Genomic DNA, 20,489 nt, shown 5'->3' with positions numbered 1-20,489 from the left:
CTTAATCAGGCTCCACACCCAGCATGAGCCCCAATGCAGGGCTCAACATGGGGCTGGACCTCACAACCCTGAGGTCATGATCTGACCCCAAATCAAGAGTTGGACAATTAACCAACTAAGCTACTCAGGCACCCTTAGTCTAAGGACTTCTCAATTGGGTAGAATTTCCCATTTTTTATTATCAAAATTCATACATATTCACAAATGCTAATAATTAGAGAAGAATAGAAAATAAAAAATATAAGCATATATTTCCCCATCCCACTGCCAAAAAGTAAATTGTTTTTGTTAAGATTTATTTATTTAAGACAGAAAGAAAGAGAGAGCAATGCACCTGTGTGAACTGGACCAGCGGCAGAGCAAGAGGGGACAAGCAGACTCTGCCCTGAGCACAGAGCCCAGTGCAGAGCTGGAAACCTGACATCATGACCTGAGCTAAAACCAAGAGTCAGATGCTTAACCAACTGAGCCACCTGACTGTTCCAAAAAGTAAATCATTTTCAGTGACATATATATATATATATATATATATATTATACACATATATTTTTAATGGACTCACACAATTCATATTCTACATTTGCTAAGTTAACATTAATAACACCTTTTCACATTTTATACTTTTTTCTTATTACATAGGGTAGAACTCCCAGAATAATACTGAATCATCGTGGACATCTTTGTATAGATATGCAGAGGGTCCTTTCCATTAGTATGCACTACTAGCAGTTCATCTGTTCACTGAACTAACAGTAGGCTTCCTTGGTGGTAGGAAGCAGTTTCCATCCCCCTCTACAAATATATCTTATGCCTGCCACAGTTTTCACCATAGCCTCTGTTGAGTCTACATCATCATTTAAGGATCAGCAATTTCCTATTACCAAAGCTTGTTCTTGCATGAGATTGGTAGGTCTTTTACGGGCTTCCCTTAATGGATACTATTTGGGTTTCTTCCCTTTTGCCAATGCCTCTATCCTCTGATCCTCTTGCCTATCCCTGGGAACAGCAACTACTTGAAATCCACATAATGTTCTGCAAGTTTTAAAAAGCAAATTCTGCATTGGGGAGGGTATGTGCTTTGGTGTGTGCTATGAAGTGTGTAAACCTGGCAATTCACAGACCTGTACCCCTGGGGATAAAAATATATGTTTGTAAAAAAATAAAAATTTTTTTAAAAAAAGCAAATTCTACAAATCAAGGAAGTAATAATCCCTACTTTATGTAAAATGCCCCCAACTTGTCAACTTTAAAATAGAAAGGAACTGTAAAAATGAAAAATTTTAACTTAGCAAAAGAAATTTGACAGAAGTCAAGGCTTTAAATATGAGGGGGGATAATAGTGTAAGTATGTATAGTCTCCAAATTCATTGACCCTCTCTAAAGGAATGGCAAAGAAAAGACTGGAAACAAGCTAAAACGTTGAAATTGTACTTATGAAAAGTACTTATACCTGTGCTGATTATAAACTGATGCTTTTAACTCTGACTTATTCTGTTCGGAATGTGTATATGTAACCTTTCTGTCCATGGGGGAAAGTAAGAGGAGTAGGGAGCAAGAGAGGGTATTCTGATCTTGAAATTATGTGACAACATTTCCAAAATACATTTGCTTGAATAGATGTTTTCCAAACAAATGTTTAAAAATAGTTAATTTGGAACACTAAATTTCCATTCATAAATATGAGAAACTCCTTTCTGAAACTTATTTTTTGAAGAGTATGTTTTTGACCAGAATGAATGTGTGATTTATATGTGTGAGAAGTTGAGAAATTGTAAGTCTTATCAGTTCTGGTTAAATGTGTGATTTGCCTGTGAAAACAATTTTTTAAACTGTTGGTTTTATGTATTCCAGAATGATCTATGGTTCTCAACTGTACTGAAGTAAGGAGGAGTCCATTTAAGGAGAGTAAAATGCCATCATGAGTTAAATCATTCCTAAAGTCCTAACTTCTTTTTTTTTTTTTTTTTTTTGCAGAATTTTTCATGAATTTCTTCTTTCAGAAATAAGTATGATCTTGATAGACTGAATCAACCAACATATCAGGGAGAAAAATACAGGTACTTAAAATATACCTAGACAATTATCAGAATGTTACTCTCATAAAGATTCTAGAAGGAGAAACATGGGGGTGGTGGGGTGGTCTTTTGAGCCAGTTAACAATTCTACCTTAAGAGTTATTTCAGAATCAAGAAGGGAAGGGAATCTATCACAACTCCTGTTTTAGTAAAATTTAGTAAATTAACTTGCACAATTCCAATTTTGGTAACTTTTATTCTAAATGTTTTATCTTAACCCAAAAATACTGTGGCAAAAGTATATAATATAAAGAACTGAAAGGTATATTATCATTCAGTTTGGGCATTTATTTGATGTTGCTAATTAAAACAGAAAAATGTTTATTGGTAAGATAACTATGAACCTTAATTCTTAAAGATGACCACATATGCTTTATCTCTGTCATAATTACGAACATTACAGACAATGCATTTGGGGGATATGGAAAGGGCATATTTTAATCCATAAGAAGAATCTGTTATTATTTATGGCAAATAGAAGGGCCTGAAATTTTTTATGACTTAAGTTTTCTAAATGTTCTCCATTTTCTTCTATATAAAAAATGATAACATCTGGCTTGATACTTGGGAGAAATAAATGGAAATGATATCATGAGACAAAACTGAAATATCCTTTGTGAAATGATTTTGTGAAAATTAGCTGGATTTACAGACACTGTTTTTTTGGTTTTTGTTTTCTGTTTTTTTTGTTTTACTGTGTTCCTTATTTCTTTATTATTGACGTAAAATTCACATAATATAAAATTCACCATTTTTAAATTTTTTCTTTTTTTTCATTATGCTATGTTAGTCACCATACAGTGCATTATTAGTTTTTGATGTAGTGTTCCATGATTTATTGTTTGCATATAACACCCAGTGCTCCAAGTAATACATGCCATCCTTAATACCCATCACCGGGCTCACACATCCTCCCACCCCTCTTCCTTCTGAAACCCTCAGTTTGTTTCCCGTAGTCCATAGTTTCTCATGGTTCATCTCCCCCTCTCTTTTCCCACCCTTCATTTTTTCCCTTCCTTCTCCTAATGTCCTCCATGCTACACTGTGTATTTACCCCAAAGATACAGATGTAGCGAAAAGAAGGAGCACTTGCACCCCAATATTCATAGTATCAATGTCCACAATAGCCAAACTGTGGAAGGAGCCAAGATGCCCTTCAACTGAGGAATGGATAAAGAAGATGTGGTCCATATACACAATGGAATACTACTCAGCCAGCAGAAAGGATGAATACCCACCATTTGCATGGACATGGTTGGAACTGGAGGGATTATGCTAAGTGAAATAAGTCAAGCTGAGAAAGACAATTATCATATGGTTTCACTCACATGTGAAACATAAGAAATAGCACGGAGGACATTTCAAACATTTTAAAGTGTACAGTTCAGTGGCTTTTAGGACATTCGTGACATTGTGCCACCATCACAACTAATTCCAGAACATCTCCATCACCCCAAAAAAGCCCAAAAGCCATTAAGTAAACACCACTTATTCTCCCCTCCCTCTTGCTCCTGGCAACCACACATCTGCTTTCTGGGGATTTGCCTTTTCTACACCTTCATACAATGGAATCTCACAATATATGGCTTCTTGTGACTGGCATCTTTCAGTTGGCGTAATGTCAAGGCTCATTCCTGTTGTAGCATGCATCCACACTTCATTCCTTCTTAAGGCTGAATCCTGTCCCCATGTGGGTAGACCACAATTTGCTTATCCACCCACCTGTCTGGTGGGCATTTGCGTTGTTCTTTACATTCATGATTTTATTTCTGTCAATGTCCCATGGGTCTACAGACCAACAAGTCAGTGGCACCGAGTCCTACAATAATGAAGAGCTGTCCTCTGCCCTCTCTCAAAGGGGCCACTCTCAGCCCATTTATCGGTTTCTTTTATTTCCCTCCGTGTAAAATGGTCATTTCCTGGTTTTAACTTTATTTTAAACTTGGCTTTACTTTATTTTACCTCTCTACTGTGGAAATGAGGATTTAGCTCTTAATCCCACCATGCCTATGCCTCTAACACCACCTTCATGACTCAGTTGCAGACACTGCTCCACACAATCATGCTTATTTAAGTTTTCAGGAATGTAATTTTATTTCTCTATTAATTTTCAGTATTGATTTGGTTACATTTTAATGCTATATTAATTTAATTGTAACTTGCCATTCTTAACTGTTTCAGGAAATTTATGAAATATAATAAAATTAATGAAATATCTATGAAATATTTTCTGAGTTGGAAAATATATGCGTGTTTGTATATATGTGTATATATATGTGATATGTAAGTGTATTCATACATACATATATGAGTATATATGTACATGGGTAAATAGATAGGTTTTCAGATGTTTCCAAGAAATTGAATTCAACTAAGGCAAACACTGAAATATTTTAAAATCTCTATGTAGGTATGTCTGTATGAGCGTATAAAAAAGTAAGCAGGTTTCGGGGCGCCTGGGTGGCTCAGTGGGCTAAAGCCTCTGCCTTCGGCTCAGGTCATGATCTCAGGGTCCTGGGATCGAGCTCTGCATCTGTCTCTCTGCTCAGCAGGGAGCCTGCTTCCTCCTCACTCTCTCTTTGCCTGCCTCTCTGCCTACTTGTGATCTCTGTCAAATAAATAAATAAAATCTTGGCAAAAAAGAAAAGCAAGCAGGTTCAAGTTATGACTCTAAGGAAAAACTAAGTCTATAATTTTAGCTAAAACTCCATCAATAAGTGTTTGTATGTATTACCTATTAATTACTAGGCTCTATTAATTTTATGGGAATGCTGTATGAGAAATTAAGTACTCTAGTTTCTGGAGGAGCTAGTAACTCTTGCTTTGTGTTCCCCAGTGTTTCCTGGATGAGGTTATAGTTTTCTTTAATTTTCAGAAATATTGTGTTATGTTCAGATGATGCTAACACCTTCTTTGGACCTATATTCTCTAAAATCAATGTTAAGTTTCTCAAACTGTTCGAGGGAAGGCAATGGTGTATACTTATTACACCACCCCCCATATTTGCTCTACCTGTATATTTTTCTCATCATCTTATCATCTTGGAAAAAATCTTAAAGTAGGAAAGAGGAACATAAATGCAAACTCTGTCCATCTTTGATAAAACTAAGATACATGGAACAGCACAAACCACAAATAGGAAGTGCTGCCAAAGGCAGTGAAGATCAAAACAAGGATGATCCCAACTGCAAATCACAGAAGACGCACATGTGCAGAGCTGGCAGAACGTACTTCTCCAAGGTGAGTGGGGACATCCTTGTGAAGAAGACACAAAATTTAGTTTATAGCCATGAGAATAGAGTCTGTAGGCTGCTGGCCTGAGGAGCTTCCTTAAAACTAGGAGTTTCCTTCTAACAGGAGTAGAGCCTGCAGAGCTGAATATGGAATCTGACAGACAATCATCTTACAGCAAGTAATTTCAGGAAGCAGAAGAGAAATTTTGCATTAATGGCTAGAGATGAAAAACTAACACCACCAGCTCTGTGTCATGAGAATTCTTGCTAGCCTGGACAACTGCCCTGGCTATTCACCACATAGTGAACATCCTCTGTATATAGTCCACAAGAATCACTTCTTCCAATGATAAGCAATAGTTCTAAAAATTTGTACAAAACTTAAAGTTACTCTGAGGTGGGGGAAAGAGAGGGAAGGAACTAGCAAAATAAATGACAGATGATAAATACTTTTTAAATGTTGCTATAGAGGGTATAGCAACTGGGTGGCTCAGTTGATTAAGCCTCTGCCTTCAGCTCAGGTCATGATCCCAGAGTCCTGGGATCGAGTCCCACATCAGGCTCCCAGCCCAATGGGAAGTCTGCTTCTCCCTCTGACCTCCCCTCTCATGCTCTTTCACTCTGTCTCTGTCTCTCTCTCTCAAATAAATAAAATCCTTTAAAAAATAAATGTTGCTACAGAGGATGAAAATTGTGATGTAATATTTCTTTATGAATTTTAAAGACTTGGCACTTCAAAATACAGCATAGAAATGCAAAATATGGGTGGACCCATGTGCTGTGGTATATAGCAGGTCCTCCATTACTTTATAGGTTATCAATTATAAACATCTAAAGATCCAGAGGTTCTTGAATTCGGAATTACCTAAACCAACAATCAAATGCAATACTTAATTTATGACATTAGGCCTGAGTTTCTTTTTTTGTAAAAGTAACATGATAATGATCCCTACTTTATAGGGCTGATAGGAGAATCCAATACAAAAGCTTAGAATAGACCTTGGCATAGAGAAGGTCTTAATAAAGGTAACCTATTAGTGACAAATTCTTGGAGAGTACAATCTCAGGAAAGCAAGAGTCAGGGGAAAGAAAAAACTGAAACCCTGCCAAAAAAGGAAGGAAGGAAGGCAAAGATGGAGGAAAAACAAACACAAGATGGTGCAACAGGTGAGCTGGCTATAGCTGCTCAAAAAATGTTGTTTGATGGGCCATTTGGAACCACTTCCACCAGGGAAGAATCCCTTTGGGCAACTGCTTGATTGGGTGCTAGAAGTATGCTGAGTGCTAGAAGTGTGGCAGTTTGCTCCCAAAGTGCCTAGTGCAATGGAGCTCAAGCCAAAGCCTGGCCCTTGCCCCCAGACGGCCAGGACAACAGTCCATCTTGGGAGATGAGACAAATGTGGCAACTACCAGGGCTTTGCCTTTTGATCCAGGAAGCAGGGCTGGCGGCTGAGGGCCTGAGGCCAGCATGGGTATAGCTACATGGATCAAGAAAGGACATAAAGCAGACAAGTGTTGGCCAGGATGTGGAGAAAAAGGAACACTTGGTGGGAATGCAAAATGGTGCAGCCACCATGGAAACCAGTATGGAAGTTCCTCAAAAAGTTAAAAATAGAACTACCCTATGGTCTAGTAATCACACTACTTGATATTTACCCAAAACCCCACAAAAAAGAAAGAAAAAAATTCAAAGGGATGCATGCACCCCTGAATTTATAGTGACATTATTTACAATAGGCAAACTATGGAAGCAGTCCAAGTGCCCATCGGTTGATGAATGGATAGAGAAGACGGATCTACATACAATGGAATATTAATCAGCCAATAAAAAAGGATGAAGTCTTGCCATTTGCAATGACCCGGAGAGATCTAGAGAATACAATGCTACATGAAATAAGGCAGTCAGAGAAAGACAAATGTCACAGATTTCACTCATCTGTGGAATTTAAGAAACAAAACAAAGGAAAATAAAAAGAGACAAATCAAAAAAACAAACTCTTCACTATAGAGAACGAACTGATGGTTACCAGAAGTTTGGATGGGGATATGGGTGAAATAGGTGAAGGGGATTAAGAATATACTTATTATGATGAGCACTGAATAATAAATAGAACTGTGGAATCACTACAGCATACCCCTGAAACTAATATAACACGGTGTGTTCATTATACTGGAATTAAAATTTAATGTATAGATAGATCAATCAATCAATGAATCAATCTCTCTCTTAAAAAAAAAAAAAGAAATGGGTGTCTCTCTGGCTCAGTCAGTAGAGTCTGCACCTCTTGATCTTGGGGTTCTGATTTTGAGCCCCACACTGGGTGTAGAGAACACATACAAATAAAATTTTTTAGAGAGAGGGAAACAAATGATAAGAGACTCCTAATGATAGAGAACAAAATGAGGGTTGATGGAGGGAGGTGAGCGGGGGGGGGGGGGGGGGGTGCTAGATTCTAGGTGGGTGACGGGTATCGAGGAGGGCACTTGTGATGGGCACTGGGTGTTACATGTAAGTGATGAATTACTCTATTCTACTCCTGAAACCAATACTGTATTGTATGTTAACTAACTACAATTTAAATAAAAATTAAAAAATAATAATAGGGGTGCCTGGGTGGCTCATGCAGTTAAGCCTCCAACTCTTGGTTTGGCTCAGGTAGTGATCTCAGGGTCGTGAGATTGAGCCCCACGTCAGGGGCTCCATGATCAGCAAAGAGTCTGCCTGAGATATTCTCCCTCTCCCTCAGCAACCCCAAACCCTTCCTCACTCGTATGCCCTCTCCCTCTCTCTCTCATAAATAAATAATCTTTGACTTTGAGAACAGTGGCTAAGTGAAAAACACCTATCACAAAAGGGTATATATGTATCATTCACTTTATACAAAATGTCCAGAATAGACAAATCTGTAGAAACACAAAGTAGGGGCACCTGGGTGGCTCTGTGGGTTAGAGCCTCTGCCTTCAGCTCGGGTCATGGTCCCAGGGTCTTGGGATCGAGCCCCGCATCGGGCTCTCTGCGAAGCGGGGAGCCTACTTCCCTTCCTCTCTCTGCCTGTCTGTCTGCCTGCTTGTGATCTCTGTCTGTCAAATAGATAAATAAAATCTTAAAAAAAAAAAAAAGAATGAAATAAAGAAAAGAAACACAAAGTAGATAAGTGATTGCCAGAGACTTGAGGGAGCAGAAATGGGGTACAGGGTTTCTTTTGGAGTTTATGAGAATGTTCTAAAAATAAGAATGTTGATGCTTGCACAATTTCATGAATAGAAAAAAATCACTGAATTGTATATTTTTAAAAGGTAGACTTTATGGTACATGCATTATATCTCAATAAAGTTGTTAGTAAGAAAGAAAAATGTCATTCCAACATTCTGTCAGGCTGGTGGCTTCCAGATGGTGAGGCGAGTGATAGGACAAGTGGGTCCTGTGTTCATTTGCCCACAGAAGCACCTCTTTTGCTATAGTGTTCGTTGATCCTTAACAAAGTAGGGGATTTTATTAACTCTGTTTTGTCCACAAGCGAAGTGTGATATTCAATGTCTCTCCATTTCTCAATTCTGCCTTTCTGTGGGCAGGTTTTCTTCTCAAGTCTTCACAGTGACCCAAATTTATTAGTTATTTATGAGAGTAAAATGCACAAGAATTCTTAGTAGAGAATCAACGGGATTTGGTAACTCATTGCATGTAGGGATTGGGGTGGGGCGGGGGCAAAGGGCCAGGTCTTTGGATGTTAATACCTTCTACAGTAAATACAGAAGAGAATCTTGACTTTTGGGAAAAGCAGCACATAGTTTGGGATATGCTGGATTTAGTGTTTTGATGACATACTCAGAGGAGTGTACTTTTTTTTTTTTTTAAACAATATCTCAGGTCCTTCTAAAAAGGAAAAGTCACTTGAGAAACTTACACAAAAAGAAATAATATGGGGCTCCTGGGAGACCCAGTCAGTTAAGGTTCCACTCTTTGTTTCAGCTCAGGTCACGATCTTGGGGTCGTGAGACCGAGCCCTGCATTGGGCTCTGGCTCAGCTGTGAGTCTGTTTGATAGTCTTTCTCCCTCCCCTCATCCCTCCCCTCCCTCAGTAAGTAGATAAATTTTAACAAATAAATAAACAGAAATCATGTTGGAGGAAAGATCATTTCTCCCCAGGAAACTTCCTCTGTAATTACTACTACCCCTGCTGGGTTAGAAGCACCATTTGTATGCTCCCATAGCACCTTATATTTTTCTCATTATAGCATTTATTTAAAACTTTTATTACAACTGCCAGCTTAATATAAGTTCTATGAGGGTTCTATTACAGTTCTATTACAAACCTGTCCATGTAATATATGATCCATCTCCATCACGTAGTACAACAAAGATAAAATGAATGACTAAATAAAAAATCTTATTTAATCCTTCTGACAGAGCTGGGAAAAGGAAATGATCATTCACCAACAACGAAGCTTGGATATCTTTGACTATGAAAGCCATGCTTCTTTCCATGTACCTTGACACTTCCCTATTCAAAATGGGTATTAGTAAACTAAAACAATCCACGAAAGAATGGCCAAAATTTGGTAACAGATCACAAGGAATTGTTGAATAAACCAGTAATGTTTGGCCTGAGGAGATAGTGTGGAAGACGTTTTAGATGAGTCAGTCTTGTGTGGACTGCTGGAATTGGACTCCAAAGACATATCATAGAAATAAAGAAATTTTGTTTAACAGACGTTGCTGAAGGGAAGCCAACCACCAATAGGAGAAACCACAAAAACAGATTTTGATCTCAGTACAAAGTTTCCTATCAGTCAAAGTTGCCCCAAAATAGAGTTGCTTGAGAGGTAGTGAATTCCTTGTCACCTGGCTTTTTTAAGCATTAAGGATTTATCCTTATCCAGCCAAGGATAGGCAGCAAGATGGTAGTGGATGTTGTGTTGGAAATGCAGGTAGGTTGGATGGCTTTTGGGTTCCCTTCAAAGCTTAGGTTATGTGATTCAATTCTCAATAAAGGAAAGGCAAAAGGATATCCAATACTTAAAAAGAGAAGAAATTTCCTACCCGGAATGTATTTTTATCCATGGAGGAGGAATACCACAACAGAAAATGGTCATACCAGGTTGAATAATCCTATCAATTATCTCCAACCCATTTCCACCATTCTATTTTGTAACACTTTAAGATCTTCGGCTTCCCATGTTGCAGAATGGAAAATGTTCTGACTAGCTAGCTAGAGTATGCTAGTTCACTTAGCATTTGGATTTTTCCAAGAAATTAATGAATCCAGCACTTCTGGGGTCAGTTATTGCAAGCAGTGTCTCTCAGCCTAACCACACTGGAATCCCTAATAAATTTGCACTTATGGTCTGAAGAACTGAGAACCAAACTCTGAATTCTGGTAATCCACCCGTGTGCCCTCCCCTTGCTTAGTCACCTAAGTGCCACATACGCTGGAAGACAAGTGGGTACTCTGGGTCAGTCTTCACTCCGTTTAGTTTATAATATTAATAATCATAGCAATAGAGGTAATGATGGAGCTTGCAATGAAACAAAGAACTACTAAGAAATTAAGCTAGTTTTGTTTTAACTTGACTTTTTATTATTTCTCCTGTAGAAGCATCAACAAGGACTAAAAAATAATACCTGCTCCCAAGTGAGGCAAGACTTTAGGTTCCTAGAGGTCAGAGTCCAGACTCTGAGCTTTCATGTGCTTCCCAATGAGCTATCAAGACATCTTATGTAAGAAATGTGCAGTTAAGCTCTTAATTTTGTCTGAGTTGAAAGGAGGAAATTGGAATTGGGTATATTTCCAAGGATTTGGAAAAAGAACAAGAATTTGTTTTTCTTTGGGGATAGAGAACTGAGCCTGCTCAGACCAGCCCCTCCATGTTGGCACAATCTTGAAAGGAGTAGCTGCCAGGTACCTGAAACAGTCTACATCCTAAGGAAATGGATCCATTACAGAGCCAGCCTCCGTGGAAGTACCCCTGATTTAGGGGCACAGAGCTGGACAAGGAGACCTCTGGTGTGTTGAGACATCAACTAGGACACAGGTACCCCAACAGTGGCATCGTGTGGTCATAAGAAGCAATAGCAGCAGAGACATCCAAGGTCTGAGAGACCGGGAGATGGTTGGTGTGAACCTCCTGGTATACTTGTACAGTCTACAGAAGGAGAGGGAGCCCTAAAGTGATTGATGATAGAATTTCCACCAATCACGGCCAGTGGGGGTTTAGACTCTTCTAATTAAATCCATAAGAAAAAAAAAATTTAAGTCACTATTGAATTCTCCCATTATATTCATTTATTTGAGAGAGAGCGCTGGAGCACAAGGTGGGGGAAGCAGGGGGAGGGGGAAGCAGGGGGAGGGAGAAGCAGACACCCCGCTGAGCAGGGAGCCCTACTACAGGCGGCTCCCAGGACCCCAAGATCATGACCTGTCTGGTCCCATTTTAAATCTCCAAGTTGCTCATCTGAAGTACTCCCCTGCCCTGTCATCATCTGTATCCTTACTCTTTCTTTTTTTTTCCTTCAGAGCCCATAACCAGAAAGCCCTTCTAGTTCATATGTTTGCATGTTTTTATCTGTCTCATAAATACAGTTGTTTATGGCCCAGTCTCCCCCTACATAATCCACAAACGCAGGGATCTTGTCTTTCTTATGTCTCACTATATCCCCAGCTCTTAAAACAGTGCCTGGCAGAAACTCCAAGTTCAGTAAATACCTGTTGAATAACTGGATGAATGAACCCAACTCTGCTCCAGGCACTTTACTAGACACTTACATAAATGAACCCTCCCAGCAGTCCAACAGGGGCTATCATTACCCCATTTAATAGATGAAGGAACTGAACTCTCCTGCCACTCACCGTTCCTGTTTTCCATTATTTATTTACCTTTTCCAAGAACAATGCCTTAAACATTCCTCACTTCTCCTCCTTTAGGTTAGGTTGTATCCCTCTGTCTTTCCTCTCAAAATAACACGTATAACAATCGCTATTCTCACATCATTCATGTTTGTATCTCCCTAAACTCTGAAATCCTTGAAGGCCTCAAGATTGTCATCTTGCTGTTCACAAGACATAGGATGGACCCAGAATACATGAGGTACTCAAAAATGTTTTTTATGACAATAACTGAATGAATGGGCTGATGACCGGCTCCCATCCCCAGCTCATCTCCTCGCACTTCTCACTTCTTCTGTGATGCTCTTGCTTCACAAGGGCTTACTGTGGGCCAGGCATGGTATATGGTGTGGGGAATACAGAAATTAATAAAACAATCCCTAGAGCAGAGGAGCCGCAGTCTTTGGAACCGTGTGGGAAGAATAATGGCAAACAATCACCATAGGCAGTTAGTACTGAGGTGTGGGTGGTGCTGGTGGCAGGGCAGAGACGCACCTGGGCCTGAAACTCGGTTTCCTTGCTGGGTTTTGCATTAGAATAGAGATGAGAATGATAGCATGAAGCTCAGTGTAATTCAGTTGCAGAATGAGAGGGAGAGGCATGCAGTGAGGCTACAAAAATGAGCAGAAGTCAGATCATGAAAAGTTATGTTAAAGATGTTGAAGGAATATTTAAGAACTCACTTTATTCTGAAGGTGATGGGGAGCCACTGAAGGGTCTGAATCAGGAGAATGATGGGATCAGACAGGCAGTTCAAATAATAGGTGAAAGATAAGGCGCTGGGTTTCTAAAAAGAGGTCAGACTGCAGAGGTCAGAACAATAGGATAACTGTTTCCCAGTGGGAGGGGAGTGCAAGAGAGGGAGAGGAACCCAGGAGGACTCCCAGGTCTCTGTGTGGACGGTGCCATTCCTGGGTAACGAAAACACAAGAAGGAGCAATTTCGAAGGACACATAATAAGTGCCCAGTAATTATCTCTAAAATTGAAATTGGACTTAAGAGATAGATTGCTTGCATTGGACACAGTGAGTTGAGGTACATTTCAACCACAGAGAGTGTGTGTGGCTGGTGGGAAAGGCCGGGGAGAAAATATTCACAGAGAAGTACCTGGAATGAGAAGGGGTCTGAGAATAAAGGAAAACCCAATCTTTAAGAGGAAGAAAGGGAGAAGAAACTAAGGGGAAAACCACTTGTTGACATTTACTGAGCACCAACAGCAAAAGACTATACTGGCTGCTTCTCTGGGAGTAAAGTGTTCTAGAAGCAGGTGGCCAACAGGGTATTTCTATGTGCCACTCACCAGAGCTCAAGATTCACTGGGAACCTAAGAAACGACTCAGTGATCTTTCTGAAGTTGAAGCCACATTCCAGGTTCTAATATCTGTCTTGGGCCTAGCAGGCTTCCCCCCCACCCCACCCCGGCCGCCCCTTCACATGGAGTCCGGATTAGGTGACGGTACTTTTATTGACAGTGGGGGCAAGCAGGTTAGAGTGGCTGCTCCTTTCTCAAGAGGACAGTCTAGCCTCAAGGAACTGGGAGAGGCAAGTCAGAGTGGGGCTGTGGATGCAGGATCCACTCCTTATTTGGGTGTGAAGGCTGCATTCTGAAAGGGAGGATTTATTTTGGGACAGGGCATAGGCACCGGAGAGGCACCGGCCATTAGGCTGCGCTCTCTATTTGAAGCACTGCGGCTTCCGCTGCCCCAGGTCTCCCGGGATCTTCCTCGGTGTCCTGTGGAGGTTCTGACTCCAGGTTGGGCTCCAGCGCGGGCCGGGCGTCAGGCTGGCCATCAGCGCTCCGGCCAGGCCCAAGGCGAGGTGGCTTGACCGGCGTGGGCGTTGGTGCTGCAGGGCCTTTCCGGCCGGACAGGGCTCTTCGCAGGCTCTGTACCTTCTGCAACCCGGTGCGCCGCAGCCGCCGAGCCCTGGACTCCACGGGCTCCTCGTCCGAGCTCTCCTCAACTTCACCCTCAGGCTGCTCTGGGCCGGGCTCGGACTGGTCGGCTGGGCCTAAGGGCTCTGGCGCCTTCTGGAAGGCGCTGGCTGGGATTTCGGCCTCCTCCTGCATGTGATGAACACAGCGCTGACACTGGCAGTCCCCTACCCCGCGCAGCGGCATAAGTCTCACTCCATAACTACACCGGAGAACCCGCCCCACCCCTGGCCTCCGCAGCCCGAGTGGCAAAGCAAAGGGAGGCGTGGGAAAGTAGGGGGCAGCAGGGAGAGGGAGGAAGAGCTACTGGGCGAACTACTAAAGTTTGCAAAGTACGTGGGACCTGCTTACACAGGATGGTGGTTAGCAGGGGCAAGAATCGGAGACAGAGAACTGTCGAACTGTCGCGGGACGCACTTCCGCCACCGTTCGGGGATGGGCTGCGACTTGGAGCAAATTCGGTGGACGTGGCCTGAGCTGAGCTGGGCGAACTCTGGTTGGCCAGGCTGGGTTCAGGGAATGGGGCAGCGTGGTGGGAAGTGGGTGCGGCTCTGGAAGTCCGCTCCCCCGGGTGGGGTGAGGAATGCGGGTGTGGTAGCCAGGCGGGGGACGGGAGGGAAGGAGGCCCCAGATGGTGGTCGGGAGGCGGGGGACGCCTAAGGTCACTGACCTTGAAGAGCAGGACGTGGAGCTTCCCGCGCGCCACGAGCAGCCCGTGGTTGGCCTCCAGCCGCTGCACCTGGGCCGCGCGGCGCACCGCGCGCTCCTGCGCGGCATCCGCGTGTGAGCCCACGCGCTCCGCCTTGGCCAGCAGCTGCGCCAGTGTGTTGCTCGTGGTATCGTGGCTGCGGCTCAGCGCGCCCAGGCCGCTCTGGATGCGGCGCACAGAGCCCGCTAGGCCGCCCTGCCTCTGAGCCAGGCCCCCCTGCCGCTCCCGCAGCGCCTCCAGCATGGTGGCCAGCTTCTCCAGCAGCGTCACCACCGTCACGGCATGCACCGGGCCCCCAGCCGCTGCTGCGGACCCAGGCCCCGGCTCCAGCGCGCTCTCCCCCATGATCCCCGACCGTCCTGCCTGCTCTCCCTTCGGCCGCGGGCTGCACTCTGGGCTGGGGCCTCCTTTCCCCGGCTCCTCCCCAGCTCCAGCCGTGACTCAGGCAGGCGGAGCGGGCCCTCCCGGGAGGCGGGAAGGGGAGCGGGGGCGGGATGGCGGCGGCGGGGTCCTTCGGAAGCGCCCCCCCTTCTGCTGCTCCGCCCCGGGGGGCCTTTGCAGGGAAGCTGGTCGGCCTCGTATCCGCCCCCCTTCCCCAAACTCTCTCCCTGTAAGTTTGAATTCCCCTCCTTCGCCACAGCTCTCTGGTGTGCCTCTTTCTGGAATGTACTCCCACCACTGCAGAGGGTGAGCCGTGGAAAATTCTGTTGTGCACATCGAGTGGGTAGAGAAACTATGTAAGCACGGCACAAGGATAACCTGAGGGGCTTCCACGCCCCTGAGGACTGTATTCGTGCCCCCCGGGGTTGGGCGCGGTAGGCAGGGAGGCTGTGCGATGCTACACATACAGACTCAAGACTGTTTAGGGTGTTGGCCTCGCTTCCTGACCACACAGGCTGCTCCGTGCGCACCGGCAGGCGGGGCATCCTCTGGTATTTTCCAAATAGTCATCGCCAGGGTTTAGCCACAGGCCTCCTTTACTGCCTCTCTAGTTCTTACTGTTGGGTAGCTTTGCCCTGTTTTCTTTCTTCTAGTTGTCATACCTCCCTTTTTTTGGTGCTTCAGTGGTAAAGCCCCAGCCACACCTAGCTCTTACACCCTAAGCCTGGAGGGCAGGCAAGACAGCTCTTCCTTTGAACCCTTAAAAGGGTTATTGTAGGTGCTGGTATGTCTTTGTTTCCATGCAGGTTGGTTGTGGCTCCAGCCTGGAGTTTGTTTGTTTGTTTAATTTTCTCTAGAAATAGCTGAGAATATCTGCAAAGGATGAAGAAAATTTGAAACTGCTGCTGTAGAGGGAGAGAGTGTGTCCCTAGAAGGTCCAGTTACGGTGGCTCATGAATTGGTAATGCCATCAGATTGGAAAATGCCCTCTCCTGTCTTTAGCAAAATGTGGTAAACTGACTATAGGCTCAGGAGTCCAAGCAATCCATTGATCCTGACCCCTCTCCTCACCCAGTCTGTGAGGGCCACTTGATAACTATGGAAGAAACCATAACTATCACTGGGCATAGTTAATGCAAGGGAGCTGCAGTCTGACACAAAAATACCCCAGAGGATGGCAGCTATTGCCAGATTTCCGGGGATGCTAAGTTGATGACTGACTTCTACAAACAGGAGGTTATGGAGCTTGAGCCCTGTGCTTAACACCGAGGAAAGACTCCCTTCGCTGTCTCTACCATTGGACGTTCCATCTGCTCAGACAGACCCATCAGGATGTGCCAGATAAAATGCTTTCAAACCAGGGGAATAGAAAACCCAGTTTAGTTCTTAGAAACAAGAAACCCAATCTGCACCTAATTGGAAAAGCCCATTGTAGAGTGATGATTAAATGTAGGTCAGTCACAGCTTCAAATCTAGTTCTTTACCGTTCTCTCAACCGTGTAGCTTCATTTTAGGAGTCAGCTTTATCCCCAAACTAAACATAAGGAGGCTACAGCAGTTTCAGTCTTATATCAGTATACAAGGTCAGGAGAAAAGAAGGGCCCATCTTAAAATTTAGGACATCTGGGGCACTTGGGTGGCTCAGTGGGTTAAGTCTCTGCCTTCAGCTCAGGTTGTAGTCCTCAGGGTCCTGGGGTAGAGCCCCTCTCTCTCTCTCTGCCTGCTTCTCTGCCTACTTGTGATCTCGATCTCGATCTCTCTCTCTCTCTCTCTCTGTCAAACAAATAAAATCTTTAAACAAATAAATAAAATTTAGGACATCTATTTCCCAGAAGCCTCCCAGAATCCACTTGCCTTCTACTGGGTTACATGGCCATTCCAGAACGAAATTATATGGCTAGGAAAGTATCCTGCATTGGTAAGCTTTAGCCTGGGTTCCTTCACCCAGCGGTGACAAGAGTGCTGAAAATTACATTTTAACAAATTAGGCCTACTTCTTGCCCTTCCCTAGAAACATAGATGGTATGGGAGGAAAAGTGGATATCTCAGCACTGCTAGAATTAGTCAATTAAAATTATCTTCTAGAGAAAGGCTGTGAAAGAATCATCAGCTTTGAGGAGTAATGCTAAGGGAGTCCACTGCATTTAGAAGCAAGACTACATGGGTAGGTATTTTTAAAGACCTGCTAAATCCCTCTCTGGATATGCAGAGCAAGGAGGAGCTTAAAACTTAGCAATAAAGCTACTGATGATTCTATGGGTCTCTCTAAAACCTTAGGTATAAAAGTAATAGGAACTGACTGATGTTGGAAAAGTGAAGCCCTTGAGATGGATAAAAATAACTTGAGGCAACCCAGAAGAATGCTCTGAGTTAACAAAGCTCAGACTGATAGAAATTATGGTCGTGTAACCTTGATCATGGAGTATCCAAGAAGAAACCATGTTGCAGTTTCCAATTAGGATAAGGAAAAAAGAAAACAAAGATGCAGAATGAAACCCTCTAAGGCAGTGTAACCTGATCTTAAAGACTTCTGGGGTGTGGCTGCAACTACTCCCTCAAACTCCTTGGTGTGGGCTTGAAAAGTAGAAACCCGGGGTGCCTGGGTGGCTCAGTGGGTTAAGCCGCTGCCTTCGGTTCAGGTCATGATCTCAGGGTCCTGGGATCGAGCCCCACATCGGGCTCTCTGCTCAGCAGGGAGCCTGCTTCCTCCTCTCTCTCTGCCTATCTCTCTGCCTGCTTGTGAACTCTCTCTGTAAAATAAATAAATAAAATCTTAAAAAAAAAAAAAAAAAAAAAAGAAAGAAAAGTAGAAACCCACTGGAGTAGGTTTTTTTGTGTCTCCTGAAAAAGGCATGTTCAAGTCCTAACCTCTGATGCCCATGAATATGTTCTTATTTGGAAACAGGGTCTTTGCAGATGTAATCAAGTTAAGAGGAGATCATACTAAAGAAACAGAGGACCTTAATCCAATAGGAATGGTGTCCTTATAAGAAGACAGGAGGGGAAAAAAAAATAAAAAGAAGAAGACATGAGGCACACAGAATGCCATGTAATAACGGAGACAGAGACTGGAGTTACGCTGCCAGAAGCCAAGGAATGCCTGGAGAGACTAGAAGCTGCAAGACACATTCAGAGTTCTTCCCTAGAAGCTTTGGAGGGAGCATGGCCCAGCAACACCTTGATTTCAGACTTTCAGCCTCCCAGAACTCTGATAGAATATATTTCTGTTGTTTTAAGCCACAGTTTGTGGTAATTTAATAACCCAGGGAAACTAAGATATCCATTAATTAATCACCATCATTTCACAGTATCCCTTTACATAGGTTGCTCCCCTCAAGGGCCTCCCCAGTTAATTCTGTGGGAAGTATGAAATTCTCTGCAGGAAAAGTTAATAGAGCCTGAAGACACCTTGCAGATGTAGACAATTAAATTAACAGTTGCCCAAATATAATGGATCTTGCAAAAATTTGTGGAATGCTATGGTGGTAGGGCCAACACACCCTTTAAAATCCTGAAACAAGGTTGGGGCACCTGGGTAGTTCAGTGGGTTAAAGCCTCTGCCTTCGGCTCAGGTCATGATTCCCAGGGTCCTGGGATCGAGCCCCGCATTGGGCTCTCTGCTCCTCGGGGAGCCTGCTTCCTCCTCTCTCTCTTCTGCCTGCCTCTCTGCCTACTTGTGATCTCTGTCAAATAAATAAATAAAATCTTTAAAAAAAAAAAAAAAAACGAAATACACTAGCCCATCCCCTTCCTAGAATTTGGCATACTATGAGGAAAAAAATGGCTCTATTTAAAAAAAAAAAAAAAGAAAATCCGCTGTACTTTTCACAGGGCCTAGAATATACTGCTTAACAAAGATCTGCTCACAGACAGCTCTCTGTCTCTGCCAGTATCAAGAACAGTTGGATGTTCCCTTCACTTTCAATGAGATGAGGGTAAAAGGAAATCTCTGAGAGCTACAGAACAGGTTATGGTGACTCAGGTGGTATCATTCTGCATGCTTGGGTTTTTTTTCTTCTTTTCTCAGCGGTCAGGTGCCCTACTATATGATGTTCCAAAAATCCCCTGAAACAAAGTGGCAGAGTCACTGAAAGAGTAAGCACCATCAGTTCTGGGGACCAGCTACAAGGAATCCGGCAGACAGGTTAAGAAGTAGTGGCACTTAAGCCTGCAACAGGTAGGAAAGCGTATGCAATAATTACCTCCCACAACAACAAAGAACAGCTGCTAATGGGGTGTTTGGGTTTTAGAGTTGGCATATGCTCCACCTTGGAATTCTTACACATTCCATCTCTTGGATTATCCAAAAAGGCCACATACTTTGAATAGGGTTCAGAGAAGCTTTGGTAACTGGCCCTGGCCAGGTCACAAGTCACAGTCTGGCCAGTTCTACCCCTGATGCCCTGTAAGTCAGAAAGAAAGATAAGACCTGAGGTCTCTGTAATTTCTGCCTCTCTCACAGATGATTTGGGGCAGGGAGGGAAAGAGGCAGATCCAAGCAGGAAAAATATAGTAGAAATACTTGGAGTTTTAGATTAAGGCAATGCTTCCAGCCTCTGAGAATTATGTTGTTTTTGAAAACAACTGATTGTGATTCTACCACAAAAGCTAGTGGAAAGATTCACTGGAGCTTGCAGGGCTGTTTTGTAAATGGGAATGCTCTGTCTCACGTTGCAATACAGACTAACAGTCTTTAATTATTAAATGGGTCAGGGGGATCTAAGAAAGGATGAGGGATGGCTATGTTAGTTAATCATACAAGAATCATCCATGACCCTGAACCTCACCTTCAGCTGCCCAGACAAACTGGGGCATCCTTCAGGGACTTAATTCTTGAATCAAAAGTAACAATGTGCAACACAGGCAGAACCATGCATTTAACAGGGAATGACCCTCAGTGGACAGGCACTACCTTCCACCCTTTGTCATAGACATCCTGTCTACGGAAGGGGTAAGGCCATTCTACACAATGACGGAGCTCTGTGTCACTGACAATTAAGAGAGCTGTAAGTTTGGGGCAACAGGAAGTAAGAATCTGAATTGAATCCAGAAATCAAAATCCCCAAATGGATGGAAGATCCTGGAATGGTATACTATAACCAAGAGGTTTGGGGATGCCTTTTTATAAAAATCAGGCATGCTATTAAATCAAACCACTATTATTTTCTCGTATTTTTGGTGAGTTGAATAGCATCCCCAAAAAAGATATGTCCAAGTTCTAAACTCTGATATCTGTGAATGTGACCTTATCTGATAGTTGAGTCTTATCAGAGA

General features: G+C 43.1%; 1 protein-coding gene across 1 annotated transcript; it reads right to left on the bottom strand.

Moving 5' to 3' along the window:
• Positions 1-13,638: 13,638 nt before the first annotated feature.
• Positions 13,639-15,455, bottom strand: CAVIN3 (caveolae associated protein 3). Its single transcript, XM_059409378.1, has 2 exons — positions 14,796-15,455; positions 13,639-14,254 (listed from the first exon to the last, which is right to left on the bottom strand). Exons 1-2 carry the CDS (start codon positions 15,177-15,179, stop codon positions 13,853-13,855), a joined length of 786 nt encoding a protein of 261 aa, XP_059265361.1. The 5' UTR covers positions 15,180-15,455; the 3' UTR covers positions 13,639-13,852.
• Between the last annotated feature and the right edge of the window lie 5,034 nt (positions 15,456-20,489).

Source organism: Mustela nigripes, chromosome 1 (assembly GCF_022355385.1).
Source record: "Mustela nigripes isolate SB6536 chromosome 1, MUSNIG.SB6536, whole genome shotgun sequence".
Classification (NCBI taxonomy): domain Eukaryota; kingdom Metazoa; phylum Chordata; class Mammalia; order Carnivora; family Mustelidae; genus Mustela; species Mustela nigripes.
The sequence above is the reverse complement of the archived record's forward strand: the minus strand, read 5'-3'. Positions and strand labels throughout refer to the sequence as shown.